The 24,315-nt window shown below is 43.6% G+C and overlaps 1 protein-coding gene and 1 pseudogene across 1 annotated transcript in view; both read left to right on the top strand.

The window, feature by feature from the left end:
* LOC126257510 (myosin-I heavy chain) overlaps positions 1–24,315 on the top strand; it is an 829,484-nt gene that overhangs the window by 591,940 nt on the left and 213,229 nt on the right. Inside the window, exons 4-5 of the mRNA XM_049955569.1 lie at positions 7,419–7,671; positions 12,098–12,288. Of these exons, the coding sequence (XP_049811526.1) occupies positions 7,419–7,671; positions 12,098–12,288 (444 nt within the window). The remainder of the gene's footprint in view (positions 1–7,418; positions 7,672–12,097; positions 12,289–24,315) is intronic.
* On the top strand, positions 13,214–13,331 carry LOC126207613 (5S ribosomal RNA; annotated as a pseudogene).

The following is a 24,315-nucleotide window of genomic DNA, read 5'->3' on the forward strand; positions in this document are numbered from 1 at the left end:
TGTAGTATTACAAATATTGTAATGGAGCATGTTGCAAATAAATAGAGAAAAAATAATACGCGTTTTAAATCGGGCCAAAAAGTGTAAGAGAATTTCTAGTCCTGAAAATTTGTGATTGTGAATTTTCAGGCGCTATCAAAATGCTTGTAACATTTAAACCGAAAACGTGGAGCACATGCAATAGATAATAGTATGGAGGTGAATTATTCATCAATCAATTGTGTATTTCATGCGCCCCAAGTTCTCCGCCTTAAACCTGACAAATATTTTCATTTACGCTTACGCATAGTTTCAAAGTTTCCATTCACCTGTCACAAATGTTCAATTGTGCCCACCACCGGACACACGAGAAGCATCCAGACGATAGTCAAACCCGTACCATACTTTTCCAATCATGTCTGTAGATACTGCATTCACCGATGTAGGCGTATGGCATCACTGTTTACCCTAATTCGTTGGAAAGAGAGGCACATAGACGGAATCATTCACAAACCCTCACACAAAAGACACATTCTGCTGTACTAGGCGACCTCCATCAAGCCAGTGCCCGCCCGGCTAGCCGCGCGGTCTAACGCGCTGCTTCCCGGGCGGGAAGGAGTGTCGGTCCCCGGCACGAATCTGCCCGGCGGATTCGCGTCGAGGTACGTTGTGCCGGCCAACCTGTGGGTTTTTAAGGCGGTTTTCCATCTACCTCAGCGACTGCGGGCTGGTTCCCCTTATTCCGCCTCAGTTACATTGTGTCGGCGATTGCTGCGCAAATACCGTTTCCACGTACGTGTACACCATAATTATTCTACCACGCAAACATTTGGTGTTCCACTCGTCTGGTATGAGACGTTCCCGGAGGGGTAGGGGGTCCACTGGGGGCCGAACCGCACAATAACCCAAGGTTCGGTGTGGGGCGGCTGTGGGGTGGGTAGACTGCTGTGGCTTGTTGCGGGGTTGTGAACCACTGAGGGCTACGGCGGGACGAAGCCTCCACTTCGTTTCTAGGTCCCCGGTTTAATATAAAGATACATACCATCAAGCCACATGGCCAAGATAGTTGCTGCCGCAGACCAGGGCATACTCTGCTTTGTCTAGTAATACGAGATGGGAGTAGCCAGTGTGCAGACAAATTTGGACGCTGGAAACGATTTTTGCTGTCGCGGAGCGCGCGGGTGTTGGTTGGTGGGTGTTTGCGCTGTGGGTGGGCGACGGCTGCAGGCGGCTGGGGCTGCGGCGTCTCAGCGACCAACTGTTGCGCCTCTGCTGGCAACTGCGCTCCGCACTGTTTACGTTCGCACACCACGGACCCTACCGCTATCCACTTGCCGTCTCCGGCCAGACCTTGCGCTCTGATTCTGTGGACTCGTCCCAGAACATCACACACGCATTTCTCCACTGTTTTAAATCAACAACTATACACTGAGATGACAAAAATCATGGGATAGCAAGCCATATGTACATATACAGATGGTGGTAGTAACACGTACACAAGGTATAAATAAATGTCGCATGACTAGGGCCTCCCGTCGGGTAGACCGACGGGTGCAAGACTTTCGATTTGACGCCACTTCGGCGCCTTGCGCGTGAATGGGGATGAAATGATGATGATTAGGACAACACAACACCCAGTCCCTGAGCGGAGAAAATCTCCGACCCAGCCGGGAATCGAACCCGGGCCCTTTTTTGTTTTAGCATTTTGTTCGTTGTTGATCGTTGTGTTTGGTCGTTGCGGACGTCACATGACATCCGCTCAAGTTCGTTTTGTTGATCCTCCCACTCAGTTTTTTATCATAGAGGCCAACCGATTCTCTGACCGAACACGCTGAGCTACCGTGCCGGCAGCCCTCAGGATTGACATTCTGTCGCGCTGACTACTCAGTTACCGGGGGCGGACCCACATGGTATAAAAGGGCGGAGCTGTAATTAGAACTCACGCGATTCATGTGAAAAAGTTTCTGACGTGATTATGGCCGCACAGCGGGAATTAACACACTTTGAACGCGGCAAGGCTATTGGAGCTAGACGCATGGGACATTCCATTTCGGAAATCGTTAGAAAATTCAATATTTCGAGATCCACAGTGTCAAAAGAGCGCTAAGAATACCAAATTTCAGGCATTACGGACAACGCAGTGGCTGTTGGCCTTCACTTAACGCCGCGCGGGGTAGCTGCGCAGTCTGAGGCGCCTTGTCACGATCCGTGCGGCTCCTCCCGTCGGAGGATCGAGTCCTCCCTCAGGCATGGGTGTGTGTTGCCCATAGCGTAAGTTAGTTTAAGTAAGATTAAGTAGTGTGTAGGCTTAGGGACCGATGACCTCAACAATTTGGTCCCGTAAGACCTCACCACAAATTTCCAGTTTTCCTTCACTTAACGACCGACAGCAGCGTTGTTTGCATAGAATTGTCAGTGATAATAGACAGGCAACACAGCGTGAAATAACCGCTGAAATCAATGTGGGACGTATGACGAACGTATCCGTTAAGATAGTGCGGCGAAATTTGGTGTTAATGGGCTACGGCAGCAGACGACCGTCGCGAGCGCCTCTGCCAACAGCACAACGTCACCTGCAGCGCCTCTCCTGGGCTCGTGACCATATCGGTTGGAACCTGGACTGCTGGAATACTGTGGTCAGGTCAGATAAGACCCGATTTCAGTTGGTAAGAGCTAACGGCAGGGTTGGGATGCAGCGCAGACCCCACGAAGCCGTGGATCCAGGTCATCAACAAGGCACTGTGCAACCTGGTACTGGCTGCATAGCGGTGTGGGCTGTGTTTGCATTGGATGTACTGCGTCCTCTGGTCCAACTAAACTGATCATTGGCTGGAAATGGTTATGTACGGGTACTTGGAGACCGTCTGCAGCCATTCATGTACTTCATGTTCCCAAGCATCGCTGGAATTTTTTGGGCGACAGTTCGTCATGTCACCAGGCTGCAATTTTTCCGATTGGTTTGAAGAACATTTGGGACAGTTCGAGCGAATGTTTAGGCTACCCAGGTCGCCCAGCATGTACCCCGTCGAACATTTATGGGACAATCGAGAGACCAGTTCCTGCACAAAACCCTGCACCAGCAACACTTTTACAATTACGGACGGCTGTAGAGCCAACTTGGCTCAGTGTTGCTGACTTGTTGAGTCTGACACGATATTAGGAGGTATTCCATGGCTTTTGTCACCTCACTGTATAATTTTATACGAATGCATTCCATTTTTGTATTGACGAGAGCAAATATCTCTGTGTGTATCTCAGTCTTTCTTATCTTGCTCTCATGATACTAGAAGATGGTAACTCACATTCACCCAACAGAGTTTCCCTAGATCAAAGTCATATTTCTTCCAAAGATATTTATTTCACTCCCCAAGAATTGATGTTACACTTTAGTATGGTCTATAGCGACCTGTTAGGATCCTAGCGCGCCTCTCTGCTCGTTCGGCGTCTGTTGGCACACCTTTTTGATACGGATCCCATGTGTTAGTAAACGTTTTCCTTCGCAGGTAAATAAAAAGTCAGCGACAAGTTGATCTTAGATTTTGGAAGTGCTTGTGGATGCAATATGGACCTTTATGCATGTTTCTTGAGTGATACGCATGTAGTGGAAGGACAGTCATCCTTGTACGCTACATTATTTCGAAGGCCACCCGCAGACCCAGCCATTTCCAGTCTGACCACGTCACCAACAATAACGATTGTGGCCAGTTCTTCCGTCTTAACAATGTTCGTCTTTCTGATACTAGCCTATTGAGCAGTGGTTCCCAATCTTTCTGAGAGCGTTACCTTCGAGTGCAATCAGAGGTTAGCTGGTTTGAATCAGCATCACACCAACACTTATTAATGAGTGTACGATCGCATGGAGTATCAGACAAAATTCATGGTGGGATACGGGAATTCTTGGTAGGGAGGACGCAGCATATTGTCTTGTACGGAGGGTTATCGGCAGGTATAAAAGTAACTTCAGGCTTGCCCTAAGACAGCGTGGTGGGACCCTTGCTCTCATGTCTTATATTAATGACCTAGAAGACAACATTAATAGTAACCTCAGACAAATGGTGCCGTTCCATAATGAAGTACTACATGAAAAAAAGCTGTACAAATATCCCGTTAGTGCTTGACATGATTTCAAAGTGGAACAAATATTTTCAGATTGCTTGAAATGTTCAGAAATGCAGAATTGTGCGCTTAACAAAACGCAAAGAAGTAGTATCCTACGACTAAAACGTCAGCGTGTCCCGGTTAGAATTAGGCAAGTCATACAAATACCAGAGGGTATAACAATTTGTATGGATGTGAAACGTAATGATGACGTAGGCTCAGTCGTAGGTAAAGTAGGTGGCAGGATGCCGAAAAATGGTGTCTGTCTAACAAGGGAGACTACGTACAAAACACTTGCCTGTCCCGTCCCAGAATATTGCCCAAGTGCGTGGGACTATCACCAAACAGGACTAACAGAGGACAGAACAAGAAATAACGCGGAATGCTAAAAAATTGCCAAGCGCGGATGTGAAATGAGGCCTGTCGATACTAACCATTCCTAGGAAGAGGGAAAGGAGCAGATTATGTAAAGAAACACCGTATAAAAAATGTACAAACGTGTGTATCCAGTTTACAGAATAACTACAGAAAATGCTTTGTAAATACAATCAAAACGCGTTTGGTGTAATTCTTTTTAATCAGATTGCAGTCGGTCTAGACAGATAACCTATAATAACTTAAACTAACGTATGCTAAGAACAACACACACACACCCGTGCCCGTGGGAGGACTCGTACCTCCGGCGAGAGGGGCCGCGCAATCCGTGACATGGCGCCTCAAACCAGGCGGCCACTCGGCGCGGCGGCGAAACAGTTTTGAGATTTCACGGCAAGTGGTTCTGGTCACACTTGCTACTAGAGTCCGAGCCAGGGCGAGACGCAGACGGGGATTGCACTGTTGCCGGTTCCAATCGATAGTTGCGGTACGACCATGCAAGTGCTTTGAGTTTCATGATAGCGTGTTTCTAGCAAATTATGTCACTTACTTGCTTGTGTAGAATTTATCGCTTACCACCACCATCAACCGTGACAACTCGCAAGAAATGGAATAAAAAGTCACTAAATAATTCGCTACGATCACATTTCTGAACACTCATTGGCTCTAGGAGAATGAATGATGAAGCGCAGACTCAGTCCGAGTAGGCCTCAGAGGGCCCAGCGGTGTCGACGCCAGGGTGTATACGACCCGGGACAACCGGGAAAATTCCGGGAGAAAACCGGGAAAAACTCGGGAATTGTTTAGAATTCCGGGAATTTTTGATTGTTTTTGTTTTAGTTAAATTTTTGTGATTTTTGACTGGTAAGAACCAATACTCTAACACAGGATATTACTGTATCCCGCTACTGCAGAATAATACTGCAGCAACAAAACATGAACGAGAGAAAAAAAACCGAAAATAAAACTTTAGTTGCAAAGGAAATGCGCCATATACAACAACAAAACACAGTGCTCATACAAGCGTCTGCCAACAGCACAGTGTGTCGAAGGCTTAGGAAGACTATGCAATGCTTCATAACAACAAATTGCCTCCGATGAGCGTGACGTGACAACTGTTTAAATTAGAGTCGGTTGAGCAGTTGCGAGCGGGCTCTTGCGCATGCGCAGTTTAGTCGCGTATGCGTAGTACTTTCTCCCGCTTCTAGTTACCGAAGTGTGGCTGGGCGCCACTACCTAATATTGCCCCGGTTCGGAAATCTGGGGCTGATGCCCAGAGCAGTCAGAGTAGTGGTGGGGAGGTGGGTCGCCTCCACGTGACCCGTGTTTACGTTCAGTGATTTTGTTGATTCCTCTTCGTTTATTGCTCTCACGTTAAATGATGATAAAACGGATTTTTGTGGCCGGGAGCTATATGAAATGAATTAAAATACGTTCGCTTAGTAACGGAAGGCAAAAATATGTTATTAGTTTCAGATTTTATTTCCACTTTTCTGACAGTCAAGCATTAATCGCCTTGCAGAACAATGAAGTTATTTTTGTCGGTTTGCTAAAGAGATTTGACTTATTAATCTTTTCTGCTGAGGCAGTCAATTTATTTGAAACGAAGTGTTTAATTTCACACTCTTGGCTGGTTTCAACTGTTCGCTGCATTTCAAGTGCATGTATGGCATTATACCATAATAAAGAACCAAACATGAGATAATACAGCACTGGTACTCCAAGAAAATTTACATCCGAATATGGGCATACGAATGTGCATTTCATGCCGAATTATGCATTTTCGTGTGGCTCACGAAAATTCCGATGCTCTTGAAGTATCCTCTGATGTCTTGTTTCTTTTATGACATAACATAAGATCTTTTAATGTTTTACACGTACGAACATATGGGCTTCCTGCGTCATCTTAGCTGCGCAAGCGCGGTGACGCCTGTTATCTGGCGCTCTCTTGCAACTACTGAAACGAACCTATTTTTAACAGGTCGCGGGAAAATATTGCAAATGGTGGTTTGAAAAGCGTTACAAAGCAAATTTCCTTTTGCGCAAGGTGAACTGTATGCGTGAATGTACGATGAATTTCTTAAATCACAAAGGGTTTGACTCTCATTTAAAAATCAACTCTTCGAGGACGACCATTTAGAAGAATTTCGAGCCCAGATCAGACATTTACGTCGTTATTAAAAATTTTACTGGCACATTTGTGTGATGTATCTTAATTTTAACAATGAACTTTTCTTATTTGTGTGTTCGCGATACTTAAGTGATCTTGCTATTGGCTGCCTACATCACGTGTCCTATGCTGTCATCAGCGGGCGAGATCAAGTGACATGAGCTATGACTGGCTTACAAAAGCGCATCGCAATCTCGATTTCAATGCTGAAGGTAATATGAAAATATGCAGCGTGCATGCCCCCACCCCCCTGCCGGGAGTTTCGTTTTCTGAAGTGCCGGTAAATTCTACGTCGGTATATAAAACCATAAACATTCAAAGGTTTGATGAGTTTTACAGTGCCGAGGAAGAGTATACTGTCACTTAACACGGAAAAAGTCTATTTTCACCCGGGAAAACGTGTATTTTTTACCGGGAAATTCGGGAAAAATCCGGGAATTATTTTTCTTTGATCGCGTATACACCCTGTCAGCACACCGCTCTCCCGGCCGTTGTCAGCTATCGTGCCCAGAGACGCTACTTCTCAGTCAAGTAGCTCCTCAGTTGACCTCACAAGGGCTCAATACGTGCGCAGAACAAGTATAAATTCGATCGCCGTCGCTCGTGACTGCAGCTAAACGGATCAGGGAACTTCATTTTCGATGCGTTCATGGACACATCCAAACACGATAGCTCCCTGCTACCATTCTAGGAGCGGGGAGACATGGCGTCTGTACCCCTCCCTTCACCCCACCTCTCCCGCACCTTCGGGTACGCCCATGTGCAGATGTATATGCTGTTGTCGCCTGTGTTGCAGGAGCATGTGTTCCGCTATCACGGACGCAAGATGGCGGCGCTGGAGCCGCACGTGTTCGCTCTGGCAGAGGCGGCGTACAAGTCCCTGCAGAGCACGTGCCGCAACCAGTCAACCGTCATCTCCGGGGAGAGCGGCGCGGGCAAGACCGAGACCACCAAGTTCATCCTGCAGTACCTCTGCTCCGTCACCAGCAACGTCAGCACCTGGGTCGAGCAGCAGATCCTCGAGGCCAACACCATCCTCGAAGCCTTCGGTCAGTGCTCAGAATACAACACTTCTTATTTAAATGCGGTACATACTTGCTACAGCAACATGTAATCTCAACAGACAGTACATTGGTCCCTGGAACACTGGTTTTCCGCAGCAAACGAATAAGTGCTCCCCAAGAAACTATTAGTAACATGGAGTTATCTTTTTTCGACATTCTTTAAAAATATTGTTATGATTTATATGTTATTAGTGAGGAAAGGATTTTAAGGTTCAGCACTTTTACAAAAATATGATTATTAGGTTACCTTCCATTCAGAGGGCTGTTGCACGCAACGACTGTTATATTGACTTGTAAATAATAGGTTTCAGTTGTCAGTCGTCCTTTTTAAGTTTATTGGCAGATCTAGATTTCAGCTAGAAAGTAGCAATTATCAATCAATGCACTATCATTTTTGATCAATGCATGTAATTAATGCCTGTTGGTCGGGCTTCATCCACAGTTGAGTAGTATTCAGTGAACTGTGGATGAAGCCCGACCAACAGGCATTACATGCATTGATCAAAAATGATAGTGCATTGATAATGGCTAGTTTCTAGCTGAAATCTAGATCTGCCAATAAAATTTAAAAAGGACGACCGATAGCTGAAATCTATTATTTTCACATAGATGCGTCAATACAGGCATTTGGACACATGAAATGAAGCCACATAAGCACAATTTCTTGCTCCTTTTTGCGAGTTTGCTACACTTCACACTTTATCCTTTTATTTCATGCTTAAGCACCTTTCTCTCCATTTTTACCTGCAGTTTTAGTAGATTAGACGCAACGTTTTTCCACTTCTTGCCCAGGATCTTAAGATTTTGTTTAGTCAGAAGTCAGCAACGGTCAGTAAATACTAAAGTATAGCTTACGAATTACAGTATTTATGAATTCTAGTAATTATTCATGTCCCTAACAACAACGGCCAACCTCAGAAACAATAGTCAACCTAAGTAACAGTGGTCAATTTGCAGCTGTGAATTCAAATAAAATTTAAGCAGTGAGGCTGCAACAGTTGAAACCAAAACTCAGTCAGTGCTCGCATGATTTTAAGATTCTCTATAGGATTCAGGTCAGGAATCTGTGAAGGTCAGTCAATTACAGGGATGTTACTTTCGTTTCGTAACGACTCCACCACAGGACGTGCATTATGAACAGGTGCTCGATCGTGTTGAAAGATGCAATCGCCATCCCCGAATTGCTCTTCAACAGTGGTAAGCAACAAGGCGCTTAAAACATCAACGTATGCCTGTACTGTGACAGTACCACGCAAAACAACAAGGGGTACAAGCCCCTCCATGAAAAACACGACAACACCATAACACCACAGCCTCCGAATTTTACTGTTGGGACTACACCCGCTGGCAGATGACGTCACCGGGCATTCGCCATACCCACACCCTGCCATCGGATCGCCACATTGTGTACCGTGATTCGTCACTCCACAAAATGTTTTTACACTGTTCAATCGTCCAGTGATTACGCTCCTGACACCAAGCAATGCGTCGTTTGGTATTTACCAGCGTGATGTGTGGCTTATGAGCAGCCGTTCGACCATGAAATACGAGTTTTTTCACCTCCTGCCTAACTGTCATAGTACTTGCAGTGGATCCTGATGCAGTTTCGAATTCCTGTGTGATGGTCTGGATAGATGTCTGCCTATTACGCATTACGACCCTCTTCAATTGTCAGCGGTCTCTGTCAGTCAAAAGACGAGGTCGGCGTGCACGCTTTTGTGCTGTACGTGTCCCTTCACGCTTCCACTTCACTATCACATCGGAACAGTGTACCTAGGGATGTTCAGGAGTGTGGAAATCTGGCGTACAGACGTATGGCACAAGTGGCACCCAATCACCTGACCACGTTCGAAGTCCGTGAGTTCCGCGGAGTGCCCCATTCTGCTCTCTCACGAGGCTAATGACTACTGAGGTCGCTGATATGGAGTACCTGGCAGTAGGTGGCAGCACAATGCACCTATTATGAAAAACGTATGTTTTGGGGGTGTCCGGATACTTTTGATCACATAATGGATGTTCCTGATTTGTCAGGCTCCCTACTGCACTTCGACTAGCCCTTATATCACCCACACTTAATCCCATAACAGATGTCTATGACTTTTGAGCAGCAGGTGGCATATCAATAGCTCCTCAATTTGCTAGCTCTATGGGCTCTGATCGTCAGTGGCTTCAGCCTCATATAGGTGCCTGAAAGAACTCATGGACTTTTTTCCTCTCTGAACTGAGACCTTTATCAGGACCAGGGGCGTGATGTTTGCGTGATGTCCCCTGTTGATGACATAATTTTTTGTCTGGTGGCAGTGTTGCCAACTCTCCAAAACGAAGTAAGCTAAATTTGTTTACGAAAAAAGCCAGAAAAAGCTTAAATAAAGCAAGTCGTACTATTGTGCAGTTTTATTTTTGCAGTAATACACTTTGCTAGGTATTTAAGTGTGGGAAGGACGTAAACGAAAATCCAATAAGGTAGATACTGTTATACTGTTATCCAACTACATGAAGAACAATCTGATCAAATTTTATACACAGATAAGCCAAAATGAAATTAACGCTGATGTTATTCTGATGGACCTTTTTTTACTTTTTGAAATCAGTTTCTTGAAAAATAGTTCACTCAGATTTAGTCATCTCCGGTATATAATTAAGTTTACAACGACCTGAGGAAATAACTGTTCCGTAACATTTTGCATCTTATCTTACAGTGTGTACGACGTTCCATTTTAATGGCTTTAATAGCCCGAGAGGAAAGCACGAAGGAATGAAAATTTAGAATTATGCCTCATGATTTCTGGATGCACTAGTATTTCGATTGCAGATATAACCCTCTTAGATTTTATTCCTATGATATGCATATAAAATATCAGCCACTTTTAAGGTCTTGATTTTTTACGCAAATATGTATTTAAATAAACATCTGAAAGTCAGTTTCTTTCGCATAATTTCCTTTTTCTCAGAACAGAAATGTAAATAATGCTTCTCCTAGACACTTGCAGGACAAACTTCATAATATCTTCACTTAGCAAACTACTCCACTGAATAAAAATTCGCTGTTGTTCTCCTCAGTCCAGTCTCTGGTACAGTGTTTATTGCAACTGTGAGGTGTATGTCATCTGCTTCATCCTGCATAAAGTCCACATTGCTCAGAACAGGTTCCTTAATTATTGGGAAGTTGCAAAGTATATTATGCTGCAACAGCGTTTCCAGTAAGGCTCACAATTGTTTTTCGTAGTTCTGTATCTGGTGTTGTGTATAACTATGCTGATGAGCCCAGAACACACACACATTCATTTCGCTTTGTTGTGCTTTTTAATACAATCTAATGATACATTTTCAGGAATATTGAAGTGAGTTTTGAAATCTTAGTTCAATACAAATAATTTTTCTTTAATAACATGGATTTTAATGCTTTCCTGTTGTCAAGAAAGGAAACTAGGAAAAGCAACCAAATAATTGGTAAAAAAAGACATATTTCCGGATCCCAACTTAGCCACCCATTTGCCAGCTAAACGGTATTGAGAAGAAGCCAGTATTAGCCCTAAAAAGCTTATTTAGCAACACTGTCTGGTGTTCTTACTGAACAAGCCGTAATAGACCAAATGGATGACCCCCCCACCCCTCGAGTCTTTTCAACGACGGAATCGTTGCAGGTGAACCTCATAATCAATTGGTAGAGGAAGCTAAAGTACTCGTGACCTGACTAGGGAAAAATTTCGTTATTCACGTAAACAATCTGCGAAACGGTGATTTGGACCCCGTATCTCTCAAAATAATATGGATCAAGAGATACAAATTCGACATAGAAGTTTTCTGGGTATGGTACTGCGTCATAATGTACAAAACTAATGCTGGTGGAGCAAAAACAACGTCCCGGCCACGGTTGCAGCGGACTTCTGGGTCATTAGCAGCAGTAGTTTTATATATTATGACACGGTACCATACCCAGAAAACTTTTATGTCGACTGACTCTGGTCGCGGAAGCCTACGCAGTTAGATTCACATTGTTGAGGCAAATAGTTTATAACGACCTCTCAACGACTGTTGAAAAAATACAATAATCACTTTCGTAACTGAAGCTGGTGTGCAGTAACTATACATTAGTGACAACCAATAAGAAGTCATAGTGCACGACTTGTAATTTTTTAATTCAGTGCTCTTTAAATATGTGAGTGGTTCCTGAAACGGCACATTCACTAAGAAGCTCTTGTTTTCTGTGACGCTGTCTTATTCGTGAATGCAGTTATCTTAATTAACAGCTATTCTATTTAGGAAGCTATAAGCTAATCCCGGCTAATGTTAAGTGTCATCTTTCACTTAACATAGCTGTTTTTGTAATTTGTTTTTTAAAGACTAGAATTTTTTTGTAAAGCACTGCAGATAAAATTGCCAATATCTTTTTACTGTCTTTTTTTTTCAGGCAACGCGAAGACCGTCAGAAATGACAACTCCAGTAGGTTTGGGAAGTTTATGCAAGTTTGTTTCGACAGCAAATGGATGATAAAGGGTTGTATAATACAAGACTACCTGCTGGAGCAGTCAAGGATCACGTTCCAGAGCCCCGGAGAAAGGAACTACCACGTTTTCTACCAGCTGGTTGAAGCGGCCAAGGTGAGCCAATACACTGTCACTGTCATTATGTGAGCTTCTCTTGACGAGTGTCTGTGCTTCATAAAAAAGTGCAGAGGAAAATTTTGGCGAGAGTTGGTCAATCTTAAATACTCTTTGGATGTTTTGTACTGAACAGAAGTGATGTATGTCACTGAACAGACACACTGTTTCAATACGTACTTTACAACTTCGGTATATCATAACTTTCGGAATACGTAACGTATACGAACGTTTTTTTGAGATTGTATGATTCACACACTCGAAAAGATTTCGTTGATTTAGCTCAGGGATTCTCAAACCGGGTTCGCGTGATCATTTTTGGAGGTCGCGTAATGATGTGGAAAGTAAAGTGTTTTTTCGTAATTTTTAACCACATCACTTACTTTCGGCAACTGTGTTTGCATTGTGCTGTAAAAGATGAATAACTGTAACCACTCGCTTTTTATTACCATTCACACGATCCCAGTCTACCTTGTCATCCCAGCTGACTAATCCAGCACAGGGTGTTAATTTTGCAATAATTTACCGATATAGCAGCTTTCAGTACAAATTAATAATTGGCTGAGTGTTGGATCGTGCGCTCTGTCTCTCCCCCTTACCCGGAGACTGCGCCTAGATGCGGTGCAGCCCCCCCCCCCCCTCTTCCTCCCCAATACTGGGGAAGGGCCGCCTCTGCAACGGTTGGTGGCAGTTTTACCACTGGTAGTAAGAATGAATGAAATTATTCTTGACAAAAAATTCCCATACGAATAAAACAAGGTTCCTCTGTCGTATGACACAATATGTCGACGTATTTTGGATATTAGAAATGACCAGTGGGAGCAAAAATTAAAGCGGGTTCGAAATGTACGATACAAGTGGATGAATCGACTGATGCTACAAATATCACGCAGCTGTTGATATTATGTCAGGTATAGTAATACTGGCCAACGGCCTTGCCGCAGTGGTAACATCGGTTCCCGTTAGATCACCGAAGTTAAGCGCTGTCGGGGTGGGCTAGCACTTGGATGGGTGACCATCCGGTCTGCCGAGGGCTGTTGGCAAGCGGGCTGCACTCAGCCCTTGTGAGGCAAACTGAGGAATTAAGAGGTGCATTCAAGTTCTAAGGCCTCCGATTTTTTTTTCTAATTACCTACTCACCCGAAATCGATGAAACTGGCGTTACTTCTCGAGGTAATTGCCCTGCAGACGTACACATTTTTCACAACGCTGACGCCATGATTCCATGGCAGCGGCGAAGGCTTCTTTAGGAGTCTGTTTTGACCACTGGAAAATCGCTGAGGCAATAGCAGCACTGCTGGTGAATGTGCGGCCACGGAGAGTGTCTTTCATTGTTGGAAAAAGCCAAAAGTCACTAGGAGCCAGGTCAGGTGAGTAGGGAGCATGAGGAATCACTTCAAAGTTGTTATCACGAAGAAACTGTTGCGTAACGTTAGCTCGATGTGCGGGTGCGTTGTCTTGGTGAAACAGCACACGCGCAGCCCTTCCCGGACGTTTTTGTTGCAGTGCAGGAAGGAATTTGTTCTTCAAAACATTTTCGTAGGATGCACCTGTTACCGTAGTGCCCTTTGGAACGCAATGGGTAAGGATTACGCCCTCGGTGTCCCAGAACATGGACACCATCATTTTTTCGGCACTGGCGGTTACCCGAAATTTTTTTGGTGGCAGTGAATCTGTGTGCTTCCATTGAGCTGACTGGCGCTTTGTTTCTAGATTGAAAAATGGCATCCACGTCTCATCCATTGTCACAACCGACGAAAGGAAAGTCCCATTCATGCTGTCGTTGCGCGTCAACATTGCTTGGCAACATGCCACACGGGCAGCCATGTGGTCGTCCGTCAGCATTCGTGGCACCCACCTGGATGATACTTTTCGCATTTTGAGGTCGTCGTGCAGGATTGTGTGCACAGAACCCACAGAAATGCCAACTCTGGAGGCGATCTGTTCAACAGTCATTCGGCGATCCCCCAAAACAATTCTCTCCACTTTCTCGATCATATCGTCAGACCGGCTTGTGCGAGCCCGAGGTTGTTTCGGGTTGTTGTCACACGATGTTCTGCCTTCATTAAACTGTCGCACCCACGAACGCACTTTCCACGCATCCATAACTCCATCACCACATGTCTCCTTCAACTGTCGATGAATTTAAATTGGTTTCACACCACGCAAATTCAGAAAACGAATGATTGCACGCTGTTCAAGTAAGGAAAACGTCGCCATTTTAAGTATTTAAAACAGTTGTCATTCTCGCCACTGGCGGTAAAATTTCATCTGCCGTACGGTGCTGCCATCTCTGGGACGTATTGACAATGAACGCGGCCTCATTTTAAAACAATGCGCATGTTTCTATCTCTATCCAGTCCGGAGAAAAAAAATCGGAGGCCTTAGAACTTGAATGCACCTCGTACTTGATTGAGAAGTAACGGCTCTGGTCTCGGAAACTGACATACGACCGGGAGAGCGGTTTGCTGACCACATGACCCTCCATATCCGCATCCAGTGACGCGCTGTGGGCTGAGGATGAAACGGCGGCCGGTCGGTACCGCTGGGCCCGCCAGAGCCTGTGGGCGGAGTTTACGTATGGTAATGCTGAGAGTGTGCACGAAAATTTGCTATTGTGTACGTTATAAGCTGGGCATGTTACAGGTGACCAGATGTTTAAAACAGTGAATGAACTTTTCTCTGAAATAGGCTTTGAATGGAACAAATGTGTTGGTGTTTGAATCGATGATGCAGCGGTAATGATAGGAAGAATGGCTGGATTCCATGTTAAAGTTAAACCATCAAGTATGGTACTACTACTTCAGCTCTGCATGTTCTATAGAGGAAATACACTCCTGGAAATTGAAATAAGAACACCGTGAATTCATTGTCCCAGGAAGGGGAAACTTTATTGACACATTCCTGGGGTCAGATACATCACATGATCACACTGACAGAACCACAGGCACATAGACACAGGCAACAGAGCATGCACAATGTCGGCACTAGTACAGTGTATATCCACCTTTCGCAGCAATGCAGGCTGCTATTCTCCCATGGAGACGATCGTAGAGATGCTGGATGTAGTCCTGTGGAATGGCTTGCCATGCCATTTCCACCTGGCGCCTCAGTTGGACCAGCGTTCGTGCTGGATGTGCAGACCGCGCGAGACGACGCTTCATCCAGTCCCAAACATGCTCAATGGGGGACAGATCCGGAGATCTTGCTGGCCAGGGTAGTTGACTTACACCTTCTAGAGCACGTTGGGTGGCATGGGATACATGCGGACGTGCATTGTCCTGTTGGAACAGCAAGTTCCCTTGCCGGTCTAGGAATGGTAGAACGATGGGTTCGATGACGGTTTCGATGTACCGTGCACTATTCAGTGTCCCCTCGACGATCACCAGTGGTGTACGGCCAGTGTAGGAGATCGCTCCCCACACCATGATGCCGGGTGTTGGCCCTGTGTGCCTCGGTCGTATGCAGTCCTGATTGTGGCGCTCACCTGCACGGCGCCAAACACGCATACGACCATCATTGGCACCAAGGCAGAAGCGACTCTCATCGCTGAAGACGACACGTCTCCATTCGTCCCTCCATTCACGCCTGTCGCGACACCACTGGAGGCGGGCTGCACGATGTTGGGGCGTGAGCGGAAGACGGCCTAACGGTGTGCGGGACCGTAGCCCAGCTTCATGGAGACGGTTGCGAATGGTCCTCGCCGATACCCCAGGAGCAACAGTGTCCCTAATTTGCTGGGAAGTGGCGGTGCGGTCCCCTACGGCACTGCGTAGGATCCTACGGTCTTGGCGTGCATCCGTGCGTCGTTGCGGTCCGGTCCCAGGTCGACGGGCACGTGCACCTTCCGCCGACCACTGGCGACAACATCGATGTACTGTGGAGACCTCACGCCCCACGTGTTGAGCAATTCGGCGGTACGTCCACCTGGCCTCCCGCATGCCCACTATACGCCCTCGCTCAAAGTCCGTCAACTGCACATACGGTTCACGTCCACGCTGTCGCGGCATGCTACCAGTGTTAAAGACTGCGATGGAGCTCCGTATGCCACGGCAAACTGGCTGACACTGACGGCGGCGGTGCACAAATGCTGCGCAGCTAGCGCCATTCGACGGCCAACACCGCGGTTCCTGGTGTGTCCGCTGTGCCGTGCGTGTGATCATTGCTTGTACAGCCCTCTCGCAGTGTCCGGAGCAAGTATGGTGGGTCTGACACACCGGTGTCAATGTGTTCTTTTTTCCATTTCCAGGAGTGTAGTTAAGAAAATTTCCACAGATTTGAATTTCGTATTACAAAATGCTTTTATTGTCAAAAATCCTGTTAACATAAAAAAGAAAAATGGATGAAAAAACATTTGGTAATTTTTATTTCCGTCTTAACGAATTCCGTTAATAACATTTTTCCGTCAAACCTAGTGATTTATCCTTTTTTCTTCTTCTTTTGCAGAATTCTCATAGAAATTTCATGAAGTATGCCTAGAACAGCAAGAGATCCCCTTCCTTTTTTAACGTGAAAATATGCGGTACGCAGTTGGTACAGAATGATTTGCCTGCAATTGTCATGTTGGCAATGCAGGCAGCATATAGATAATAGATCGTCGATCCCACACTTACACGTACCATAACCACGGTCGTTGTGAACATTTTCCCTTACAGAGTTGGGAAACTGTACCGGAATTATTGTTGTGGTCCCGGGTTTTGAGTATGCGTGGCTGAAATGTCTTCGAAGCGAAAGAATGTAATTACTTCGTGGAGAAAAAGTTGGTTGCAAAATGACAGTGTTGTTAGTTACCCTACGATGACCGATTCCGAAATTTGGATAGCCGTCTGTTGTACTACGGAGGGTGACAGTGATGCTGAAGTACACAACGAAAGTGGCATTTCATGGGAAGAAATAATATCTCTTACGGTTGGGTGACCAAACGTCCCGGAAAACTGGGATTGTCCCGGTTTTCATCCCTGTGTTCCGGTGTCCCGAAAATTTGTTTCGGGACGCTCAAAAGTCCCGGAATTCAATTTTTAAATACATTTCGTGAAGCTTTCTCAAATTTTCGGGATTTCGCTATATTAAAGGAAATACAACACAAGAAATTAATATATTTTAGCTTATTTGTCTATAACCTCCATTGTCCCATACTAGTAATCACAGTATCAGTATTGATAGTTACACTAAGGCAATAATTTACTTTGAGCAGTACTTTGGCCAACAAGTAGTAAGTTGTATTATAGTAACAGAGCTATGAAACCGTCCGATTGTCGCGCCACTTACACACTCATTGTCAGAATAGTGTAGTAGTTGATGTTTTGTCAGACAAACTGCAATAGTTTTTTCTCATATTAGTGGTATTATTGCTGCAGTACTGTGAAACGCAATGCCGAAACGTGCCTGCAAGTTCAGTGACTGTTATTCCAAGGAATGGAATTTCATTAGGAAAGGTCGTTTTGATTATGAAGCAGAGTTGATCACATCAGGTCAAAGAAACACATTAACAGATACATTGCACCGAGCTGCAGTAAAACACTACAAAATTATTTTGTGAAACATCAGTCAAGTGAAGAGACGAAAGTTCGAGCAGCCAAGCTTTCACTAGCCTACCACACGGTAAAACATCATAGATCTAGTGATTGTACTAATAAGCTTAACAGCATTATGTTTGATGATTCTTCCATTGCAAAAAAGTTTAGTTCAGCAAGAACTAAAGTGTCAGCCTTAGTGAAAGGAGTTATTACTCCCCAGAGTGTGAAGGAAAGCCTTGAATACATCAAAAAGTCTCCTTTCTATGGGATATCCACTGATTCCAGCAATCATAAGGCCACTAAAATATTTCCGTTTGTTGTTCAGTTTTTCGATATTAATCAGGGAATTCAGACCAAACTTTTGAAGGTGAGTTTCCTACCTAATGAAACATCTGACGAAATTTCAAGATTTTGTATGAATACTATCGAAATTTTTGATCTTGAGAAAAATAAATGTGTGGCATTTTGTGGAGACAACACCAACACAAACTTTGGTGGTGGCAACGGCAACATTGTATGAAAACATTGAAGGCATAGGGTGCCCTGCACATGTTTTACACAATAGCGTGTTGACAGTTTAAGCTGTGATGTTGAAACTATCGTCATGAAGGTATACTCACACTTTTACATATATACTGTTAGAACAGAGAGGCTTAAGGAGTTCTGTGATTATGTGGGAACTGAATATATGAATGTAATGTGTCACTCGAAAACTCGCTGGTTATCACTGTTTCCAGCAGTTGAAAGAGCAATCCGCCTGTTTGAAAATTGGTTCAGTTTTTCAGTAACCCTTTAAGTGAAGTCTACTTATGGTTCATTCACAGTCAGCTTAGCACTTTGCAGCTTGGGATGAAGGAAATTGAGGGAAGCACGAAAAGTGTAATAGAGGTAAATGATGTTTTGAAAAATACTCTGGAAACTGTTACCAAGAGGAGAGAACAGCAGTTCATTTCTGTTAATGTTAAATCTGTCCATAAAAGAGCAGAAGCAGCGGAAAGGAGTTTTAGAGAAGAAGTTAAGAAGTTTTATGACACTTGTGTAGAATATCTCAGCAAGTGGAGCGCCTCATATTTACCCTTATCGCCGGTGTCTGATTGGATGTTACTGAAGAGAGTGCCAAAATGGGAAAATGTTGAAAAGACAGTTCCTTTTTTTGAAGAGTAAAGAGATTGAAATCGATGATTCCATTGTCTTTGATCAGTTCGGCATACTGACAAATTTTGTTGAAGAAAGTCTTCACAAGTGGGGAAAAAAAAAGAAAAAAAAACACCATTGGAATGTCATGAGAAGTGGGTGAGTTTTTTTAAAAGCTGTGACTGTCTTCAGCATTACTCTCAGTTGGTAATAATTGCAAGGTATTTATTTGCAATCCCAGCCCATAATGCCAATGTGGAAAGAATATTTTTGTTCATGAATATCCAGTAGACTGATGAAAGAAACAGAATGGAGGTGGACTCTCTTGAATCAATCCTGCAGATCCTGTACAACTACAAAATGGATTGTGCCGAGTTTTATCACTGTGTCTCAAAGACATGATCAAGAAGGCTGGAGGCAGTGAAAAATACCCTTTTCTCCAAGGACCTTCAATTCCATCTACAAGTGCTCAGTAATATTAAAGCTCATGTTAATATTAATTGATTAAAAGTTGAATGGATGTAAAATTTTGTAAAATCGTAATACATTTCTTTATTACTGTTGTTGTTGTTGTGGTCTTCAGTCCTGAGACTGGTTTGATGCAGCTCTCCATGCTACTCTATCCTGTGCAAGCTTCTTCATCTCCCAGTACCTACTGCAACCTACATCCTTCTGAATCTGCTTAGTGTATGCATCTCTTGGTCTCCCCCTACGATTTTTACCCTCCACGCTGCCCTCCAATACTAAATTGGTGATCCCTTGATGCCTCAGAACATGTCCTACCAACCGATCCCTTCTTCTGGTCAAGTTGTGCCACAAACTCCTCTTCTCCCCAATCCTGTTCAGTACCTCCTCATTAGTTATGTGATCCACCCATCTAATCTTCAGCATTCTTCTGTAGCACCACATTTCGAAATCTTCTATTCTCTTCTTGTCCAAACTATTTATCGTCCATGTTTCACTTCCATACATGGCTACACTCCATACAAATACTTTCAGAAAAGACTTCCTGACACTTAAATCTATACTCGATGTTAACAAATTTCTCTTCTTCAGAAACGCTTTCCTTGCCATTGCCAGTCTACATTTTATATCCTCTCTACTTCGACCATCATCAGTTATTTTGCTCCCCAAATAGCAAAACTCCTTTACTACTTTAAGTGTCTCATTTCCTAATCTAATACCCTCAACATCACCCGACTTAATTCGACTACATTCCATTATCCTTGTTTTGCTTTTGTTGATGTTCATCTTATATCCTCCCTTCAAGACACCATCCATTCCATTCAACTGCTCTTCCAAGTCCTTTGCTGTCTCTGACAGAATTACAATGTCATCAGCGAACCTCAAAGTTTTTATTTCTTCTCCATGGATTTTAATACCTACTCCGAATTTTTCTTTTGTTTCCTTTACTGCTTGGTCAATATACAGATTGAATAACATCGGGGAGAGGCTACAACCCTGTCTTACTCCCTTCCCAACCACTGCTTCCCTTTCATATCCCTCAACTCTTATAACTGCCATCTGGTTTCTGTACAAATTGTAAATAGCCTTTCGCTCCCTGTATTTTACCACTGCCACCCTTAGAATTTGAAAGAGAGTATTCCAGTCAACATTGTCAAAAGCTTTCTCTAAGTCTACAAATGCTAGAAACGTAGGTTTGCCTTTCCTTAATCTTTCTTCTAAGATAAGTCGTAAGGTCAGTATTGCCTCACGTGTTCCAGTCTTTCTACGGAATCCAAACTGATCTTCCCCGAGGTCGGCTTCTACTAGTTTTTCCATTCGTCTGTAAAGAATTCGTGTTAGTATTTTGCAGCTGTGGCTTATTAAACTGATTGTTCGGTAATTCTCACATCTGTCAACACCTGCTTTCTTTGGGATTGGAATTATTATATTCTTCTTGAAGTCTGAGGGTATTTCGCCTGTTTCATACATCTTGCTCACCAGATGGTAGAGTTTTGTCAGGACTGGCTCTCCCAAGGCCGTCAGTAGTTCCAATGGAATGTTGTCTACTCCGGGGGCCTTGTTTCGACTCAGGTCTTTCAGTGCTCTGTCAAACTCTTCACGTAGTATCGTATCTCCCATTTCATCTTCATCTACATCCTCTTCCATTTCCATAATATTGTCCTCAAGTACATCGCCCTTGTACAGACCCTCTATATACTCCTTCCACCTTTCTGCTTTCCCTTCTTTGGTTAGAACTGGGTTTCCATCTGAGCTCTTGATGTTCATACAAGTGGTTCTCTTATCTCCAAAGGTCTCTTTAATTTTCCTGTAGGCAGTATCTATCTTACCCCTAGTGAGATAAGCCTCTACATCCTTACATTTGTCCTCTAGCCATCCCTGCTTAGCCATTTTGCACTTCCTGTCGATCTCATTTTTGAGACGTTTGTATTCCTTTTTGCCTGCTTCATTTACTGCATTTTTATATTTTCTCCTTTCATCAATTAAATTCAATATTTCTTCTGTTACCCAAGGATTTCTACTAGCCCTCGTATTTTTACCTACTTGATCCTCTGCTGCCTTCACTACTTCATCCCTCAAAGCTACCCATTCTTCTTCTACTGTGTTTCTTTCCCCCATTCCTGTCAATTGTTCCCTTATGCTCTCCCTGAAACTCTGTACAACCTCTGGTTCTTTCAGTTTATCCAGGTCCCATCTCCTTAAATTCCCACCTTTTTGTAGTTTCTTCAGTTTTAATCTACAGGTCATAACCAATAGATTGTGGTCAGAGTCCACATCTGCCCCTGGAAATGTCTTACAATTTAAAACCTGGTTCCTAAATCTCTGTCTTACCATTATATAATCAATCTGATACCTTTTAGTATCTCCAGGGTTCTTCCATGTATACAACCTTCTATCATGATTCTTAAACCAAGTGTTAGCTATGATTAAATTGTGCTCTGTGCAAAATTCTACCAGGCGGCTTCCTCTTTCATTTCTTAGCCCCAATCCATATTCACCTACTACGTTTCCTTCTCTCCCTTTTCCTACACTCGAATTCCAGTCACCCATGACTATTAAATTTTCGTCTCCCTTCACAATCTGAATAATTTCTTTTATTTCATCATACATTTCTTCAATTTCTTCGTCATCTGCGGCGCTAGTTGGCATATAAACTTGTACTACTGTAGTAGGTGTGGGCTTCGTATCTATCTTGGCCACAATTATGCGTTCACTAAGCTGTTTGTAGTAGCTTACCCGCGTTCCTATTTTCCTATTCATTATTAAACCTACTCCTGCATTACCCCTATTTGACTTTGTGTTTATAACCCTGTAGTCACCTGACCAGAAGTCTTGTTCCTCCTGCCACCGAACTTCACTAATTCCCACTATATCTAACTTTAACCTATCCATTTCCCTTTTCAAATTTTCTAACCTACCTGCCCGATTAAGGGACCTGACATTCCACGCTCCGATCCGTAGAACGCCAGTTTTCTTTCTCCTGATAACGACATCCTCTTGAGTAGTCCCCGCCCGGAGATCCGAATGGGGGACTATTTTACCTCCGGAATATTTTACCCAAGAGGATGCCATCATCATTTAATCATACAGTAAGGCTGCATGCCCTCGGGAAAAATTACGGCCGTAGTTTCCCCTTGCTTTCAGCCGTTCGCAGTACCAGCACAGCAAGGCCGTTTTGGTTATTGTTACAAGGCCAGATCAGTCAATCATCCAGACTGTTGCCCTTGCAACTACTGAAAAGGCTGCTGCCCCTCTTCAGGAACCACACGTTTGTCTGGCCTCTCAACAGATACCCCTCCGTTGTGGTTGTACCTACGGTACGGCTATCTGTATCGATGAGGCACGCAAGCCTCCCCACCAACGGCAAGGTCCATGGTTCATTACTGTATACGTTTATTAAATGTCATTAATTATACAGATAATCTAGATTATATCTATCTTTTGTATCCTCTTATTAGTTATAATAATCGGTTTAACAAAATGTATCAACAAAACATTAATATTTAAAATTAAGGGGCTCCGGAACGCCCTATACTTGCAATGTTAAAATAACGCTTATAAATTACATCTTTCCTCACAAAGTATTTGAGGTAGGAAGTTGAACTTTTTACAGATTATTTATTGGAATATGGGCTACAACTTAACACAGGGATTTTACAAAATTTTAGTTCAGTTATTAAAGATGATTTTTTTTCAATTGTAATGAAAATTCACAACATTTTTTTTGCAATTTTTTATTTATATATTCAAAAATATACAGTTTTTTGGAAAAAGGCTGTGTTAAATTATGCAGAAGGTACTGTGTAACATTTACTGAAAGTTTGAAACAAATATGTTTGGAAGATCCTTAGAAAACATGTAATTAGTATGAGAAAATAAAAGTTTTGGGAATCGAGCGACAAAGATTGGATTAACTTTTTAGTGCATTCCAGGTCCATGGGATGGATTATCTTCATCCTCTGCAAACTCCTCCTCCAGCTTCCTCTTGTTCCTCCTCCTGTTTACTCTTGCTTGTATTTCTAGACTCTTTACAGCCCTGTCTGCAGCCCGAAGGTGTTCCTTGTCTAAAGCAAGCATCGCTCGTACCATGTTAGAACCTATCTTCATTCCCATATTCCTTAATACCTTGCACCTTACAATGTTGCCATCATTGAAAGTCGCAACAGCATTATACACACCAAAGTGAACTGTTTCTATTCCAACAAATACAGTCTTGGGGATTCTCGACCATATAACACTATTTACACTTTCATTGGGGTTTTGAGTGAATACACTTTTTCAACAGTTCAGGTGCTGCTAAGTCTCTGAAAATAGGTTTTATGACCTCCATTATTGCATGAGGCAGACTATGCTTATGAGTGTACACTTCACCAGTTAGCAATCCTTTGTTATATTTACACCAACTGTCTTCTTCTTTGGGACACAAGCTATGTTGGGGATTTTCATCGGTTGAAGAAGTATGAAAAAAAACGAGCCCAAACAGCCTTCTTCATTTCGTCGACACTTTGTGTATTTTGCCTAATAGCCATTCCATAATAGTTCTGTATTTTGTCAATTACACTGTCAGTTAACCTTCCCTTCCCATCCAACCCTTTACCATCACTGAGTTTTTGTTTTTTGTACGAAGCCTTCAGTCGCCGAAGTCTTGTTCCCATTCGCTTCTGTACGTGTCCAATACACTCAAATTTCTGCACTACAACATCATCACCATAGGGCTTCAGTCCTTGAACATGTTTGAAACTTTTAGAATCACCGTCACCAAGGTAATTAACATATCGCACTTTATCACACGCCTCAGAACGCTGGAATATACTGGCAACACCAGCCACTTCCATTCCTCCACTACTGCCACTATAGTTAGCTTTGCAATTATTTTCATGTGTACCTTTATATTTTTGTGGACATCTACAAT

Source organism: Schistocerca nitens, chromosome 1 (assembly GCF_023898315.1).
Source record: "Schistocerca nitens isolate TAMUIC-IGC-003100 chromosome 1, iqSchNite1.1, whole genome shotgun sequence".
Lineage (NCBI taxonomy): Eukaryota > Metazoa > Arthropoda > Insecta > Orthoptera > Acrididae > Schistocerca > Schistocerca nitens.